The sequence below is a fragment of the Schistocerca nitens genome, chromosome 2 (genome assembly GCF_023898315.1).
Source record: "Schistocerca nitens isolate TAMUIC-IGC-003100 chromosome 2, iqSchNite1.1, whole genome shotgun sequence".
In the NCBI taxonomy this organism is placed as follows: domain Eukaryota; kingdom Metazoa; phylum Arthropoda; class Insecta; order Orthoptera; family Acrididae; genus Schistocerca; species Schistocerca nitens.
Genome location: NC_064615.1, coordinates 959,959 through 979,774, shown reverse-complemented (window position 1 = coordinate 979,774; position 19,816 = coordinate 959,959). Strand labels below are relative to the sequence as shown.

The following is a 19,816-nucleotide window of genomic DNA, read 5'->3' as shown; positions in this document are numbered from 1 at the left end:
TAACTTCGTCAGTACTTAGCTTTGTAACCGCTACAGCTGCAACTGCAAGCCGCAAAATGTAAACACACTCAGGGCGTTGGCATGGACGAACGACGTAAGCACACTCGCGAATAACAGACCACCCGAGTCAATAATACAGGAAGAAAGTCTGAGATTAATGAACATCCACTAATGAGTTACTTTTACAGCAAATATTAGTATGTCCAGAATGCGGAGTGCATGATTTCCATGTGTCACAGCGCCAACGTCCAATTCCAGCTATGTCTACCAGGTGATTCACAGTCTCACACACCTGACCAGTAGCAGTGCACTCGTTGACGAGTCAACACGAGCTTGGACAAAAGGAGCAGGGCATTATTGGTTAAGCTCTGTTATCAAAGCGACATCAATGCTGCATCTGCACTTCGAGAATATCGCCGGTTGGAAGGATTACGGAAGGGTCCTGTTTCTCCACCTGCTGTGAAGAGCATGGTGAAGAAGTTCGAATCACTTTGAGAACTGGGCGTCGCTTCAGGAAGGAGGTCGACGACCGGTTGCACCACAGGTGGCTCCTGATGAATTCGCTGTTGCTACAGCAGACAGTGCTGCGGGCAATTCCCGATCGCCAGGCAGTTGGGGGGCCGTGGCCCGACAGTTGAACATCCCATGGTCCACTGTACGGAAGGTGCTTCGAACGATTCTCAGCAGCTTGCACCACAGGAAGCACAACAACATGTTGACTTCGCTCTTCTCTTTCTCGCAAGGATTGAACTTGACGAGCGGGACCATGCTCCGGACAGACGAAGCTGATTTTTCTCTGAAGGGTGAGGTGAACACACAGAACTGCCGAATGCGGGGCTCTTCACCTCCATTCATTGTACATGAAGGGTTTCAGTCTGGTGAACGTGTCACCATATGGTGTGGCTTCACGGCTGCATTGATCATTGGTCCATTCTTTTTGGAACAGGATGGTGCTCAAGGACCAAAGACGTGCAGTGTGACTCGCTTCCGTTACTGCGAAATGCTTCGCCAGCATGTCATAGCTACCTGTAGGAGAGAGGCGCACTGAGCTCAACAGTTCTCATGCCGTATGAGGCCCCACCACACATCGCTCCTGAACTTCATCTGCTTCTCCGAAACATATATGGAAACGTTCGAATTATCAGTCGATCACCTGATCTCACTTCCAGTGATTTCTGGTTGTGGGGCTACCCAAAGAACAGGGTTCACCAGGGGAACATTCGCACGTGTTCTGATCTGTAGCGCAGCGTATCAGAAGAGATAGCTAGCATACCTACGGACGTGCTTCGTTCTGCCGTGCAGGATGCACTCCTGCGCTTTCAGACTCCTCTGGACACTGATGGGTGCCATATTGAGCCCGATTTGTAGCAGCAGTGGAATCGGTATATAATGATATGATGTACCGTAGCAGCACATTTAAAATGTTTCAGTTGAAGAGATTTTGCATTATTTCTCTTTCCCATGCCCTTGACATTAACGCTACCAAGTCTGGTCCCCGTAGAGCAATTAGTTTTCGTGTTATAACGTGTTAAATAGGGAAAGTTTAATTATAATCACAGGTATTATTAAAAAAATTGCGAGGTGCGAGTAGGGCACGCGCAGTGAGTGTTTCAGGGTTTCGTACAGACTTCATTATGTGTGCGGACGGACAGTTTATCCAGTCTGGAATCGAGGATATTCACGATTATTGCCAGTTATCAACGTTGATACTGCGAGATATCTGTGCCACGGATTCCAAGACTTTCGAGTATGTTTTAATTTTAAAAATGCGAAAAGAAGTATTTCATGATTTTAAATCAACGGGAATTACTCTATAGGTTTTCATTAGTGAGTTTTCGAGCATCAAAATAGGCGACATAAATGACCATATTTGTGATTGCACTGTCTTAAAAGCTGGAAACTTTTTCGCCGCCACGGGTCCATTGCCCTTAAAATGTGACATAAATTTGAACTTAATACGGCAAATTTTTCCATAGAAAAAGGGGGATTAATATAAGGACAAACAGTCAGACAACTGATAAAAACGGCAAAAACATGTTCTTCCGTGTCGTGTAGCTACAAATTACCAATTACCGAATTATTTCCCTACTTGTACTGCGAAACTTTGGTTCTTGCCGAATTTCTTGATCCTAGGTCAACAAGAAGTACCCTACCGGTTTTGAAGAATGTGTTTTCGAGTATCAAAATATGTGACACCAATGACCGTATCATCTAAATGAACTGACTTACAAGCTTAAAATTTTACGCTGTCAAGAGATCATAGACTTTAATATCTGGCGTAAATTTGAGCTTGATACGTCAACTCGTTCCTGAGAAAAAGGTTCTGAACAGTCGAACGGACAGACAAGACTGATAGACAGACAAAGCAATCCTGTACAGGTTGTGTTTTACAGACTGAGGCACGGAAGCATAAAAATAGATGTACGGTCCATATTTCTTCTTAAACCACTGGACTGATTTCAACAAAACTTGGTACACATATCCATTACTGTTAGGCAATAATGGCTGTAGGGGTAAGAACTACCTCCGTATCATATTTCGGGAGATACGACGTCATAAAAGATGCGTGAAAAACTGCCGCGCATCATGCATGATATTTAAATTTACTACATTTGTGCTGCTATCTCTATTCCTAATAGATTTTGCAGACAGTTTCCACACGTGCCGCTGAACGTATCTACACAAATATATCATTTTACGATGCATAATTCAAGACGTAGACACACTTAAACGAGTAAAAACCTTCCGCGTCATGCACGAAGTTTTAATACATTTTTCATTTACCACTAAGGCACTCCTATAGTCGAGTCAACTTAAGGAAATTCACGACACCTGAGAATGCTTTTGACAGCATTCAAAGGCGAAGCACAAACGGCTTTAGGGCTACAAAGAGGCGTTGCTGTAGATAAGTTTACAAAATTGCGTTGTAGACTCGTGAAGCAGCTGCTGGCAGCGTAGAGAAAGTGTACACTACAGACACAATTGATTTGTTGCTTGCACTTCGAATAAAAAATTGGCAAAATGAATACCCAGCCAATTCTCGGTTTTTCATAAAAAGCTTTAGTTAATCTTAATTACCGGCAACAAGAACATGATACTATGAGTTTTTGCCAGACTACAGCAATAATCAGGCAACGGTATGATTAGATGCACTGTAAATTACCGCGGATGACTACAACAAAAAACTACAATCATATTTTTTGTGTGATGGTTGCATCTAGAAATGGAACAGAAAATACAGGGAGCATTTGAAATTTAGGCTGAAGCAGAGCAATTTTTTCTGTCGGCAGCATCAAATACGTCAAGCAAACATCTAAGAACAACGATGATCTGCACTTACGTTTTGCTCTGGGTTCAGTGCTTCCCTCCTTGTCCGCGTCTTCTGAGTTCAGTTCGCCACGACGCGCCTGCATCAGCAAATGGATGACGTCGGGACGAACGATGCCCTGCTTTTCACGGGTCTCGATGGTTTCGATGACCATGGATCTGAAGAACTCTGTTGCACTCCGGTCGAGAAGCGGTATTCCTAGAAGCTACCAAAAATAAAATACACGAGTTTCAGTCAGAGGGCAAAGGCAACTGCCGACATACACTGCGCGATCAAAAGTATCCGGACACCTGGCTGGAAATGACTTACAAGTTGGTGGCGCCCTCAATCGGTAATGCTGGAATTCAGTATGGCGTTGGCCCACCCTTGGCCTTGATGAGAGCTTCCACTCTTGCAGGCATACGTTCAATCAGGTGCTGGAAGGTTTGTTGGGAATGGCAGCCCATTCTTCACGAAGTGCTGCACTGAAGAGAGGTATCGACGTCGGTCGGGGAGGCCTGGCACGAAGTCGACGTTCCAAAACATCCCAAAGGTATGAAACTTGAAACTTCCTAGCAGATTAAAACTGTGTGCCGGACCGAGACTCAAACTCGGGACCTTTGCCTTTCGCGGGCAAGTGCTCTACCAACTGAGCTATCCAAGCACGACTCACGCCCCGTTCTCACAGCTTTAATTCCGCCAGTACCTCGTCTCCTACCTTCCAAACTTCTAGAAACATCCCAGAGGTTCTATAGGATTCAGGCCAGGACTCTGTGCAGGCCAGTCCGTTACATGGATGTTACTGTCGTATAACCACTCCGCCACAGACCGTATATTATCAAGAGGTTCTCGATCGTGTTGAAAGATGCAGTTGCCATCCCTGAATTGCTCTTCAACAGGGGGACGTAAGAATGTGCTTAAAACATCAATGCAGGCTTGTGCTGTGATAGTGCCACGCAAAACAGCAAGGGGTACAAGCCCCTTCCATGAAAAACACGACCACACCATAACACCACCGCCTTCGAATCTTACTGTTGGCACTACACACGCTGGCAGGTGACGTTCACCGGGCATTCGCCGTACCCACCCCCTGCAATCAGATCGCCACATTGTGTACCGTGATTCGTCACTCCACACAACGTCTTTCCACTGTTCAATCGACCAATGATTACTCTCCTTACACCAAGCGAAGCGTCGTTTGGCATTCACCGGCGTGATGTGTGACTTATGAGCAGCGCTCAAGCATGAAATCCAAGTTTTCTCACCTTCCTCCTAACTGTCATAGTACTTGCAGTGGATCTTGATGCAGTTTGGAATTCCTGTGTGTTGGTCTGGATAGATGTCTGCCTATTACACATTATGACCCTCTTCGACTGTCGGCGCTATCTGTCAGTGAACAGACGAGATCGGCCTGTACGCTTTTGTACTGTACCGTGTTCCTTCACGTTTCCACTTCACTATCATACCGGAAAAAGTGAACCTAGGGATGTTAAGCAGTGTGCAAATCTCGCGTAAGACGTATGACACAAGTGACACCCAATCACCTGACGACGTTCGAAGTCCGTGAGTTCCGCGGGATGCCCTATTCTGCTCTCTCACGATGTCTAATGACTACTGAGGTCGCTGATATGGAGTACCTGTCAGTAGGTGGCAGTACAACGCATCTAATATGAAAAACGTGTGTTTTTGGGGGTGTCCGGATACTTCTGATCACATAGTGTATGAAGTGTGGCTCTAAAAAAACGGGATTTTTGTTGTAACAAATTTTGTCACCTTCAATATACTTTCTTCCTGTGCCCCTACAACGTTCCATGCGAATTCCTCATTCGTGGAAAGAGTGCTGAAATTCTTCCTCTATGGGCTTCTTGGCGATGCGTGCCGCTTTTCCTTTCACTGCTTCAACGGACAGAAATCTTGTTCCCTTGAATGCAGATTTGACCTTGGGAAGTAGATAAAAGTCATGTACTAGTAGGTCAGGTGAATAAGGTGGATGGTCTAACACTAGGATGCTGTACTTGGCTAGGAACCTCTCAGCAGACAATGCAGTATTAGTGCGTTGTCTCGGTGCGGAACCCATGAATGTTTCTTCAACAATTCGGACCGGTTTTCTCTTGTTTTCTTATGGAATTCAGCAAGAACCTCAAGCTGGTAATATTGATTAATAGTTTCACCTTCAAGAAACCAGTGAAGATACACAACTCCAGGAATATCGAAAAAACAATCATCATCGCTTTGACTCTTGATTTGCCTATTCGACTTTTTTTTTTTTTTTTTTTTTTGCCAATGCATGGATTAGTTCTTAGTTCCTGGATCACAAGTGAAAAACCAAGATTCGTCACATGTTATCACTCTTTCCAAGAAATTAGTATCATGAGACTTCTGAAATTTACCCAGAGTATTTCTTCTTCCAGTAATTTTCGGGTTTGCTGCCGGAGCACATCAACATTCTGCCACGATATTTCGGCCCAGAGAGGTCCGGCCATCCTCAGGTGAGCAGACGAGATACTCACCTGAGGTTGGCCGGACTTATCGTGGCAGAATGTTGATGGGATATCTTCAGTCGTATTCAAAGTGTCATTACAAACATTTTCAACCGATACTTTTGTTCAATAGTGAAAGTTTTCAGCACACACTTTTCTCATGTTAAATTGGTTATGTAAAATTTGCCTTACGCACTCTTTATCAAATCCTACAGTTTCAGAAATCGATCGAATACTGAACTCAAGGACAGATGGAATCAGGTTACCTACTTTTTCGATATTTTCATCCGTTTTTGATGTTAAAGTGCATCCCGGGCGTGAGTCATCTTCAACGTCTTCTCAGCCATGTTGGAAACGTTTGTTCCACTCAAAAACTAGCGTCCATGATCAATTCTTCGCCATACACTTCTTTTAATAAAATATAATTCATGTGAAACCACACGACAATTCGTTGCTCTGTTGTTATCACTTTGCCGGCAGAACAAAAGAACAGCTCTTACACAAACGAATGCCACTGCCACACTGAAATGTCTACAGATACCAAAGTTGTCGCAATCGACCCACAAAGAACCCCTGTAGCACGAGTTCGCAAAGGACAATGATGTTTACGGCGTTCCACGCACCACATATTGTCTGTAATTCAGCCTCAATATTGGCTGGTAATGGTAACATGGGACGGGACTGGAGGTACCCATAGGTAAGCACAGCTTGAGGCTGCGGAGCTTAGTTGAATTGCTTAGCCGACGAGTAACTCACAACAGTGCTACAGTGCTAGTGATGTTGATGCAAAGCAGAGGAATGGTAACGATAAAGCAAAGGAATCATTGCATTATACCTACAACAACAGTTGCCGAAGTTGACATTTCGTCGCAAAGGAGCCCAAGGAATTTCAGAGTGAGCAATAAATGGCAGATGAAGTATTTGCGTTTCTGCAAGTTGAGTCAGTAGAATGTGTGGTGCGGTATACGATCGACTGTGCGGACAATATGCACGAGGTGTACAATGATGACGACAGTTGCTTAACAAGCGAAAGTCGAGCCATGTAGTTCATCAACCTTGTCGGGCAGGGAGTCACAAATCCCGTCTCCAGTGAAACGTAGTAATGGACAATCGTTGTCCAAGGAGAGGATACTAAATATAATTACGTATATTAAAGATCATCCGCAGCATAGTAAAAAGCAGTTATGAACAGTCCGCAGTAATATAACAGTGTAGTGCACAAGAAGAAGTACAGACATTCAATGTGGGACAAGGTGCACTTGTTACAAAAACTGATGTTTTGCACGTTTCGATGATTCTCGATACAATTTACGGTTTGTGGATGATAGTGACCTACTACGTTATGCACATCACAATGCGCGTCACATAGATTACAGTGATTTCAAGGGAAGCAGTGGATTCTACAGAATTGGAAGACTTAAGATGAAATTTCAAACAAAGCGTCAACATGACGATGTACGGCAAACTGCGGAATCGGTCCCAAAATTTGTAGACGATGTAAACAAGCTTATCCTGTCGTTCAGTAAGGAATTTGTTGTCAACTCCGACCAATCGGGATTTAAATAGAAAATGCATATGAAAGGAATCCCAGAAGTTAGAGGTACCAACCAGTTGTATCAAGATCAACTAACATCAATACCTTAACACGTTAGTAGAAAATTATGCCAACTGTTAATATGGATGATAAATTAGCTGAAAAGTTATTTATTGTGCTGCGTGAAGTTAAAGGTGCTCTGCCTCCTACGATTTTTGTCTCTTGTGCGTGGTCTTCCGAGGATAGTAGAGAATATTTACGCAAGCAGAAGTGGGAAAGTTGACGTAAGAGAACTACAACTATGGCATGAGCACCGGTTTTGGACAATAGTTGGTCAAAATAACTTGCTTTTGTTTGATTTATGGGCTGCGTATATAAATCATACTCCTTTAGAGCAAACAATCCCCCCTGAAAAGGGTGTAAGATTGCAGTTTGTACCACCTGGAACGCTGGGCAAATTCAGCCTCTGTGTATTTGATATTCCGTGCCTACAAAACATATTATCGCACTATCTGCCGTTACGCTTCAAAGGATAGGCAGTTTCACGATAAGCTCCACGACAGACTGTTTCGGATTAGGTTGAATGTCGTCACATTCCATCAGTTCTCGTCACCCCGTTACACCAATACGATTCTCTAAGAATTCTTTAAGAGTGGATACCTAGCTGAACATCCTGTACGATTTGTAACTCGGAAGGAGTCCGCCTCCGATCTTGTGTCTCGTTATTTTTCACTCTGTATTCATGGTGCAAGGCACTGGTTTGTTTCTGAATGTTGACGACGTCCGTTCTGTCAAGGGTAATACATACATCCCATTGAAGGTTGATCCCTGCACCTCCCGGACACACATTTTCTGTCGCCCTCCAGGTGCACGCGGCGAGTCATTAGCAGCTAACATTTTTTCTGTGATAATTGTTAACACAACAATTTCAAATGAGCCTTACAAAAAGACTGAACATGCGACATCGCACTCAAGTGAGTCCTTGGGAGAAAGCTTACGCTTCACACCTATTGCTCATTAACATTTGTCGCAAGCGTACTTACTGTGGGACGGCATCAGTCCCGTTATTTTGCAGCCACACCTCGTAAGCCCACATGACGTACAAAGCAGTGTGGTGTTCATTCTCACCTGCATGAGTTTCGGAGACAGTAGGTAGCCGACGGCCGTCAGTTTGATGTTTGTGAGCTCGCGGCCCATCCGGTAGAACGAGTTCTGTGGTTCCGACAGCGAGTCCACTTTGACACCGAACGCCGTAGTTGCAATGACGTCATTAGTGACGCGTGTGAAGAAGTCCTTCATGTCCAGTGTGAGCAAATTCTCCTTCACGGCGGAAACTTCAACAATAATATAAACACATTTTGACTGTTGTTTTTGCAGCTGAAATACAATGTCTTATCATTTCAGTTCATTCGTGTACATGAACACAATTTTAAGTCCTAGCACTATTTACATTTACGACCGCACAACAACGTACATTACCTTTAAATTGGCATCATCAGCCTCGAGGCACGCACAGCGTCGGCTCACGAGATTTTGTAGCACCTCTAAATGTCACTGATGTGTTTTGAATCTCACCACTACCGACTATATTCTAAGCAACTAATTCCAGTTTTTATTCACTGGGTTCTTATAAGAAACGGCTGTAGACAGAACCGTAATAAATAGTAAAGGAGATTCGCGTTGTATGGCATGTCAGACCAAAGAATAGTGCCTCATGTCGTATCGGACATTCAGCGATCGCAAATAAGGTACTGACCTTCGTAATCGGCAGTTTGACCACCTAAATAAGCAATGATCTGCTGTCCAATCTCTGTCATCAGCATGAACATATTCTTCATTTTCATCGTAGTAAAAGCAGGGCTGAGCGTAGTTCGCATATCATGCCATTCCTTTCCTGAAAGTAGAAGGCAGTAAACAGGGTGTGCAGTCTGACAAATGTTCATTTATTAAATGATATAACATTCAGATAGCATATTTTACTTAACGGGCTCATGCAATTACTAAAATTGTGGGGTGATGGTAATAGGAAGAAGTGGCTGTTTTAGATCCTCCTATAACCTTTATTTTGTCTTTAGTTCATAATTTGGTGTAACATACAAAGTATTTCTTTGTGTTAGAATACGTTTTGTATGTCGTTGAGTGGTATCGCCTTACTTGTTACTACTTCCAAATAACTACGTTAGTAAAATGCAAAGTAAGTGTACGATCGTTGTGGCCGAGAGGTTCTAGGTGCTTCAGTACGGAACCGCGCTGCTGCTACGGTCGCAGGTTCGAATCCTGCCTCGGGCATGGATGTGTGTGATGTCCTTAGGTTGGTTGTGTTTAAGTAGTTCTTAGTTTAGGGGACTAATGACCTCAGATGTTAAGTCCCATAGTGTTCAGAGCCATTTGAACCATAAGTGTACGATCGGTACTCTTTTTCATAAGAAAACAGATTGTGCATGGAGTTGCTTATTCCTGTTGATTCCAGTACGTAAAATCGAATATCAGTGCCAGATGCTCGAGCACTTGGATTATCCTGTTCGCCACCAAGGGAATGGCCGGAACTCGACTGAATAAATACAGGACCAATGATTAGTTGTAGCAGCGAGGAATCAGCACTGCCTGGCCACGCGTTACTGCCGAGAACTTAAACTGTGACTTCCGAAATATTTGCCAGATTTACTACTGTTGTCACGCAGAAAAACAGATATGGAGCGGGACATGTGAAAAGACCACGATGGTAGAGGACGACTTGTGTTTTGCGCGTTCTGACAGCCAGCGTAGTCCACGGGGAGGAAGACCGGAAGTACTTTACTTGAATTTTAAGGTTTTACTGGCGAACGAGACGCTAAACCCAAACACACAGAAATCATCACAACCACATAAGAAATAGAGATAATACCAGTAATGCTCGCTAGGTAAAAATTGCGTCCAATATATTTTCATTTCAACATGTTCTGTCTTCCATTTAATTGTCACTACGGTCATTTTATCGTCTGCCACTCTTGTTTCTGCTCGGTCCTTATTTTTTCCTATCTCGCCTAGTAATTTCCATTATGGCCTGGAGTTTATGAGTAGTTCTGGCATTAAGAACTCAGATCCCACTGCCACCAGTCAAAACTGGTATTAGATACTAAATCTAAACTTCACGTATCAGACAAATTGGAAACTTGATTTAGAAAACTTTATTTAGTCTACCAAAAGCATCCCAGGCCATATTTAATCTCCTATTTATCTTAATTACTTTTGAATACATTATGGGAGTGACAGTGATCAATGTGTTACAAATATTTACTATTAAAAACAGTCCTGATCACGATTTGTTTATTACGGTGACCGGTTTCGACCACTACTGTGGTCATCTTCAGACCATTGAGTAGGAACCTCTTTCTGCTGGAGAGAAATCGTGATCAAGACTGTTTTTAATAGTAAATATTCTATTTATCTGTTTCGATGTTCACCCGGCCGTCGTCTTCCACTACTCTATTTACAAAAACCCATGAGGAGGTTCTATGATTTCATTCAGGATTTGTACCACTTTCTTTTCGCTGTGTTGATGATTTTACTTTTATACACACTTGAAAAGCTACTGTATTACGTATTGCTCGTTGTCTTTTGTCTTGGTTTTTTATGTTTCATCAGCATAAGTGAATGACATTGTCAAAGAATCACGCTCCATTGTTGTTGGTGGAATGGTCCTCTGTTACATTTTTCCATTCGATGTAGAACTTTATCTGCCCTCGAGTCTAATAGCAAGATCTGATTTGTTCTAGTAAAATTGTATTCCCGGTTGAAATAGCTGTAAAACTGTTCTAGGGCTGTGGGGAACAAGTTATATGGAATCTTTATGTTTAGCCCTCTTTCAGTTCTACTACATCACGTATTGTAATGAACGCCGTAGCACTGTTGCATATATTCCGCATAATAATAACGTAGGTTTAATAAATTTTTATATCAGGGGCTATTAGTGCAAATTTTGTCAGAAATCAGTAAAAAGCGTCATAGAAATCTATGAATCTGAGACAAATTGGAAATGCATAAAATGCAATTACTCATTTTATACGTAGGTTGGAACTTAAATAGTGGCAATACGACAATGGAATCTACTATTGTCGCTGACAACACAAGTTGTTGACATACCAACGTTATATCCGAGCAAACTGACTCGCCCGTCCCACGTCACCGGCGTGCGCGCAGTCGAAGGAAACACAGTCACTTGTGAGCGAGCGGTCTCACGTAACGCTGTCACTGTTTTCGAAACAGGAGCAACGGAGTTGGATCAAGGTTGAATGTGCCAGAGGTCGTACAGCACGACAGTGTCATCGAGGTCCTGAAGAGGCGTGCGGTGAATCGGCATTGCCGTACAGAAAAGCGGCACTTTCAACGAAGGTCGGCAAACTGTGGCAGACATGCATCGAGTAGGTCGTCCTAGCGTCTCTGAGGAGGAAGTGCATGCTGTTGCGTGGACAGTGATCGACGCCATACGATTCGTGAGCTCGCCCACGAAACAGGATTAGCGCATACGACTGTGTTTCGCATCCTGAAGGAACGCCGGGGCATGCGAAAAATTGCATCACGACGGGTTCCTCGTGACTTGACGGAAATGCAGAGATGGATGCGTCACGACGCTGCGCAGACGCACTTGGAGCGCTGTGGGCGCAAAGGAGGGGCTTACTTACGCCAACACTGGGTGAGACATGAGCCACATCGCACGAGCTAAACCTGAAGCGCCAATCCAACAAATATGGGTCGCAGCGAAAGTCGAAAGTGCGTCAGAGCCCCAGTATGTTGAAAGTTATGGAGATTCACTTGTACGACTGTGATGGTGTTATCCTAACGCATTACGTTCCTCCACGGCAGACCGTCAATGCACAGTATTACTGTTCGTTTTTGGAGCATCACCTGCGACCAGCTTTGCCAAAGAAGCGGCGACACTTTCTGCGCAACCCACCCATCATTTGGCACGACAATGCGCGGGCGCATACAGCGCAAGCTGTGGCTGCTCTGTTCGGTCGATGGGACTGGGAAGTACTGTACCATCCACCATACTCCCCGGACTTAAGTCCTTTTGACTTTGATTTGATTCCGAAGATGAAGGAACCACTTCGTGGCATTCGCTTCAGAACTGTTCCAGAGATTCGACAGGCAGTAGACCGCTCCATTCGCACCATCAACAGAACAGGCTCTGCTAACGGTATACTACGCCTTCCACATCGCTGACAACGGGTTCTACATAACGCTGGTGACTACTTTGAAGGACAGTAACAGGTGCAATCATGTAACTCTTTTGTATCGGTTGTGAATAAGTAGTTGCCACTATTTAAGTTCCAGTACTCGTAATTTCATTCACAACTTTCACATTTTTTATTATAGTTTATCCACTTCAAAAGCCAGTTCCTTTCTTTGTTATTGGTACAGGGTGTCCCAGGAGAAATGATCAGTATTCAGGGACGTGACAGGAGCGATCATTAGAAACAAAATGTCTGGTAAACATGGGCTTTAAACCCATACCTTAAGAGCTGTGAGCACTTCGCTATATACTATGAAACAAATCTCTTCTACTGCAAGCTCTTTGCTTTCCATGTTTTGAGAGGAGGTAGTATGGATCAAAACAAGAAACAATGGTCTAGTAAAAAAGGACTCTAAAGTGAATCTTAAGAGCTATGAACATGCTGGTTAAAAGAATTGAACTGGACATGGGGAAATTATTTAAAAGCCAACTTAAAGATCACTCGCTGCTCGACCACACCCATGTTTCCGCTGCTTTCACTTGTGAAATATTGTCATTAGAATGCCATTCGAAAAAGATACTGAATATAGCTGTTTCTCGAGGTGGTAATCCTGTTAGAAGATACGCTTTGTCTTGTCTATATTTGGGTTTCGAGAGTTGTATTGCTTGTAAATATTTCACTTGTTTCAGTTTTGGCTATTTTATGATTCTCGAAAGTTATTATTATTCCTGCAAAAAATGCTTTGCTACTAATTTCAAGATCTAGAGTTCCTGGGAACATATTCTGGCTTCACTTTGAGGCAATTACTAATGCTAGTTCAATCCACGAGAGTGGCCAAAACTGGTTAGTGGGCCCTTGAGGCTACTAAACGAGGAATACAGAAAGCAGAGAAAAATAAGAATTTAGAAACCAAGAAGATATGCACCTGGAAGGCATCAGGAATAACAAAGGTCAAGCAAACATTAAATATAACTATGAATTAAATTTCCTGGGAATTAAATTTTCTGATATGTTTATTTTATGGAAAAAAATCTGTTGGAGCTGCAGGTTTGAAATTTTTTGAGATGTTTCAGGATAATTTTTGGGGGTAAAGTAGGCTACATACACTAATTTACTGCCAACAGGAAGAAAAATGCATATTGATTAGTTATAGAAAAATACTCTCAATTTTGATTATCAGATTGAAACAGTTCTAGAATAAAAACTTGTTACTGAAATTACGTAACTGTTGTCTGCTTCTCAGATGGATATATTATTAAACTGTGCGTAAAGTTTCAAGAATCTAAGTATGATAGTCAGTGTGTAGATTCCAAGTCTTGACCGGCAAATAAACATGTATTTTATTAATCTTCACAAAAATATTGTAATAAAGTCAGTATAGGAACTAATGCGGTTAATTGTATACCAAAAATCCTATTGTCCTACAACTTTCATCCTACTAAGAGTTCATGTGTTTTAGTTGGAGCCACGTAAACTCTATGAAAATTGTCAGTGCTGGATCCCAACGGCCTCGTGTCACTAGCAGTCGAGATGACAGGTATCTTATCCACATGGCTGTAACGGATCGTGCAGCCACGTCTCGAACCCTGAGTCAACAAACAACAACCATCTGTTCGAACAGCTCGACGACGTTTGCAGCAGCATGGACTATCAGCTCGAAGACCATGGCTGCGGTTACCCTTGACGCTGCATCACATACAGGAGCGCCTGCGATGGTGTACTCAACGATGAAACTGGGTCCACGAATGACAAAATGTCATTTTTTTTGGATGAATCCGGGTTCTGTTTATGGCGACATTGCGGTGAACGCACATTGGAAGCGTGTATTCGTCATCGCTATACTGGCGTATCACCCGGCATGATGGTATGGGGTGTCATTGGTTACACGTCTCGGTCACCTCTTGTTCGTATTGACGGCACTTTGAACAGTGGACGTTACATTTCAGATGTGTTACGACCCGTGGCTCTACCCTTCATTCGATCCCTGTGAAACCTTACATTTCAGCAGGATAATGCACGACCGCATGTTGCAGGTCCTGTTCGGGCCTTTCTGGATACAGAAAATGTTCGACTGCTGCCCTGGCCAGCACATTCTCCAGATTTCTCACCAATTGAAAGCATCTGGTCAATGGTGGCCGAGCAACTGGCTCGTCACAATACGCCAGTCACTACTCTTGATAAACTGTGGTATCGTGTTGAAGTTGCACGGGCAGCTGTACCTGTACACGCCATCCAAGCTCTGTTTGACTCAATGCCCAGGCGTATCAAGGCCGTTATTACGGCCAGAGGTGGTTGTTCTGGGTACTGATTTCTCAGGATCTATGCACCCAAACTGCGTGAAAATGTAATCACATGTCAGTTCTAGTATAATATATTTGTCCAATGAATACCCGTTTATCATCTGCATTTCTTCTTGGTGTAGCAGTTTTAATGGCCAGTAGTGTATTATTTAAACCAATTTTTAAAAGGACATGGACTGGCCACATGAATCACAATGTGTGATGTAATAACTGTCCATTGGAACAACCAAGCAAGAAGCACTGGGAGAGATCATTGTGTCATGTTGTTCCACCATATTTTGTAATGGGGATCCACACATTTTAACTACTTCACACTCGACTGTTTCCTAACAGGAAAATCATTGAAGAGCAGTGACAAAAGCTTCTAACGCCAGAAATAGCAGAAAGAGGAGTTTTGAGGCTGTAGCGCCACTGCAGGCTGCATAGAGGACGTACGATCGTAAATGTGCTTACCTTTCAATGCAAGAAGCATCCGCTGTGACAGAAGATTGCTTCTGTCTGCATTGATGAAGTCCATGTGGTCGGTAAAGTGGTCAAAGTCCTTGACAGTGATGGTGCGTATCAGGTCGGGATCTCTTACCATCACAAGAGGGATCATGAACGAGAAGGCGCCTGCGTAGGGGTGCGGCTCCATCTTGTGGTACAGGTCGATGAGAACGTCAGGCACGGACTTCCTGTTGAGCAGGACGTCCACCATGTTGCCCACCACAGGCAGAGGCGTGGCGTACGGAATTCCGCGGCGAGAGAAGTTGCCGATGTAGCGACGCCACCATAAGATGAAGAGCGTAGTGGCGGCCAGCACCACTGACACACACATCGACCAGCAGTCAACAGCCATCTGTAGGGAAACGCGAAATGCTCTTTTTAATAACGGGCTTGCGATGTGTGTCGCCTAACATAACTGGGCTTATTGAGGCACCAAGTAATCCTGAGAGGGTGAATATTCTGTACTCAACCACTTATTAGTTCCAAATTGGAAATATAATTTACTGCACTGATAGAATTTTTTACTTTTCCAGCTTACAAAGTCAATTTACATTAGTCACAGTGTGTAGCTGTAAGCGTTGTATGTAAGCATGGCAAGTTGCTGTTTCACCAGCTGCGACATAGTCGCGTGTATGGACAGTGATCCAATACTGTCAAATGTCTTTCATTCCAGTCTTTGATCACAATATCAATTCTTTTGACGATGACCGGTTTCAGTCAGTAATGACCACCCTCAGATCTACAATATAAAAATATATACACCTAGTGAGCAGTGTGTATTTCAACACAATACAGCATTACCTACCATAATATACTATCATACAACCAGGAAAATGTACTTCAGTAGCTAGTTGCAAACATTACTGTGTGGACGATGTGGCCTATTCTACACATAATTTTAGATCCATTAGACGATGCTGTGCTGAGTATATTTATATGTTTTGACTATGCCATTATGGCCTTATCAGTTTGGGACATGGCGTAGAAAAGGTACGTTTTACCGTATTTTATCTGTACAGTTCCCTGGTTCTATGATAGTATATTGTGATACGTCATGCTGTATTGTGTTGAAATACACACTGCTCACTAGGTGTATATATAGTTTTATATTGTAGATCTGAGGGTGGTCATTACTGACTGAAACCGGTCATCGTCGAAAGAATAAAAAACATTTTAAGTTGCTGTTTGATACTGTAAAATAAAATTATTACGTATACCATTGGCAAAAAACAAAAAATAAATGGATTACGGGCACCAATGACAAGACCATATTTAAACTACATAATTATTGCATTCTTCCAGAAAATCTGTGTATTTTAGACCAAGTCTAAATTAATAGTAGTTACCCTTTTTTGTTGTTGTGGTCTTCAGTCCCAAGACTGATTTGATGCATCGCTCCATGCTACTCCATCCTGCGCAAGCGTTTTCATCTCCGAATAACTACTACAACACTGTCCTTCTGAATCCGCTTACCGCATCTCTTCCTCTACGACTTTTATCCCCCACATTTCCCTCCAATACCAAATTTGTGATCCATTGATGTCTCCGAATGAGTCCTATCAACAGAATCAACCGATACCTTCTACTGGTCAGTTTGTGTCACAAATTTCTTATCTCCCCTGTTCTGTTCAACACCACTTCATCAGTTACATGATCTACCCATCTAATCATCAGTATTCTTCTGTAGCACATTTCAAGAGCCTCTGTTGTCCTCTTATCTAAACTGTTATCGCACCTGCTTCACTTCCATACGTAGCTACACTCCATTAAAGTACTTCCAGAAAAAAAAACTTCCCAACACTTAAATCTATATTCGATGTTTACAAATTTCTGATCTTCAGGAACGCTTTTCATGCCATTGCCAGTCTACATTTTATATCCTCTCTACTTCGACCATCTCAGTTATTTTACTAACCAAGTAGCAACAATCATCTACTACTTTAGGCCTCTAGTTTCCTAATCTAGTTCCCTCAGCATCACCTGATTTAATTCGAACATATTCCATTATCCTTATTTTGCTTTTGTTGATGTCCATCTGATATCCTCCTTTCAAGATACTGTCCATTCCGTTCAAACGCTCTTTGAAGTTCTTTACTGTCTCTGACAGAATTACAGTGTCATTGGCAAACCTTGAAGTTTTTATTTCTTCTCCATGGACTTCAATTGCTACCAATTTTTTTTCGGTTTCGTTTAGTGCTTACTCAATGTAAGAATCGAATAACATCGAGGATAGGCTTCAAAACTTGTCTCGCTCCCTTCTCAACGGTTGCTTCCCTTTTATGGCCCTCGACTCTTATAATTGCCGTCTGTTTACTATACAAGTTGTAAATAGCCTTTCGGTCCACGTGTTTTACCCATGATACCTTCAGAATTTGAAAGAGAGTATCCCAGTCAAGTTATCCTTTAGTGTTGCTTAATAACCTATGCTGAAGTTTTCAGCGTAGAAGACATATTCGTTATGGCACATATCAGAAACTGTATTGGTATGTAAAACACTATTATTTTTCACTCGCATCTGCATATTTTGCAAACAGTATGACTGGTTTCGACCTCCCTAGATCTAAAAACAAAATAAAACTAAATAGACACTGTCTACTATTTTACAAAATGCAGAAAACATTGTAAATGAGTGTTGGATTTATCTACGCAATTGCGTCAGCGACCCGTACTTCCCTACAATTTATAAAATAACAGAAAGCGCATATTAAGTTTCACTTTGTCTTTAGAACTGAAGATATCGATGGAGATCGAAACTGGTCATACTGGACTGAAAAATAATCGATGTATTAATATTGAGGCACTGAGAATCATAAACGCTCAAAACACAGAAACGAAATTGTGAGACAAATAGGTGTTTTTGGAAATCAGTTTTATAGACAAACCAGCAGTCTCATACGTCTGAATTGCTTTCTAAGCAAGTCTCAACATCCTATACTTCGTATGGAGAAATAGTGTACCCACTTTCAGTTATGAAATATTAATTAATATTTAAGATTACATTTATTGTTAAGGTTAATTCGCAAAATTTTTCGTATATAGTGTAATGTCCCCACAGCAAATACCCTCTACCACGCACCAATTAATCATTTTCAATCAAACCATCCACATTCATTCACTTTGGAAAAGTTATCTGATCTGATTTTCTCGTAATATATACGGCGACAGCTCGTCGACGCCAAAGTATTTTCTAGTGCGTTTATTCTTTGAAATAACGGAGATGCATGTATGCATTCTCCATGGTTGTTAGAGTGGTAACTAGGACAGCTTCTGGAGTATCTATTGAGGGATTGACGTCTTTCTGAGAGATACATGTTCTGCTTTTCTTCTCACTAAAGCGAGCCAATTAACATTTGTACCGTTGGTGGTTTGCTTTGAAGAGAAAGAGATTGTAAAAGGAAAATAATTAAGGCGTGGAATCACCGAAGATCTGGACATGTAATGGAGATGGATTTAATACACGATTTCCTCCATAAACAAGGTTTGTGACTTTTTCGTTCTGGAGTGAATGAACGAATGAGTTTTTTTCTGAATCATATGTTGATCACGTTGGCCCTGTAATTAGTGGGGAAGTTTCAGCTGTGTCGAAGAGAGCCTGCAATCACTGAGTCTGTGTTAAATCGTCCAAAAAGGCTTCGTACACATCTGGAATTCGCAATCTTTCGAAAAGGAACAAATTGTCGAAACGATTGATTCTCCCGACTGACTGCAGTGTTTAACAGTAATAATAAATGTAAAGATCTCGTACAGCAAGCCAGCCGCTGATGACCAAGACGAAGGACTGCACCAAAGATTCTATTTGGCTGATTCCTTTTATCATATATTAAAAACATAGATAAAGGAGAGAAAGAGAAAGAGCGAATGAAAATAGAGATAATACTAATAATCCTCAATTAGTCTAATTTTTTCGCCTGTCTTATCACGGATCATCCAAGAACTGGGACGGCCTTACTTTACTGTATAGACTTATGTGTGAAGGTGAAGGGGTCTTGAAGACAACAGATACACGTCTATACATACAAGACATTACACAGAGCTAGCGGCTAGCTGCATTGATAATCTATTCTTAGATTAAAGAGACGGCAACTTATTATCCGAACATTTAAAATGTTAAAATAGGATAGTAACGATAGTGTCTTTCTGAAGCTGTAAACTTTTTAATTAACTTAAAACTAAAATCAGAACATAAAGATCAGATACTAAATGCACCACACACAGGCACACACACAAACACACACACACACACACACACACACACACACACACACACACACGTATGACCTATTCTAACACTTCTTGGCTCTCCTTATCATCATTTTCGTTATGAACGTTCTGTGGCTTGAAGTGTAGATGAAACAGCCGATACACTTCCGATTATGTAGCGTTACTGCTACGTACGTGATGTAGACACTAAATTATGTTCTCAACCCTAGATAACAATTGAGCAGCGCAGCGTATGTACCAATTCATTCTTTGTGCTTTGGGCCCACACGGAAATG

General features: G+C 42.3%; 1 protein-coding gene across 1 annotated transcript in view; it reads right to left on the bottom strand.

The window, feature by feature from the left end:
- LOC126235660 (cytochrome P450 9e2-like) overlaps positions 1-19,816 on the bottom strand; it is a 67,936-nt gene that overhangs the window by 45,022 nt on the left and 3,098 nt on the right. The window contains exons 2-5 of the mRNA XM_049944380.1: positions 15,288-15,672; positions 9,078-9,215; positions 8,450-8,655; positions 3,341-3,533 (exon numbers count right to left, since the gene is read on the bottom strand). Of these exons, the coding sequence (XP_049800337.1) occupies positions 3,341-3,533; positions 8,450-8,655; positions 9,078-9,215; positions 15,288-15,672 (922 nt within the window). The remainder of the gene's footprint in view (positions 1-3,340; positions 3,534-8,449; positions 8,656-9,077; positions 9,216-15,287; positions 15,673-19,816) is intronic.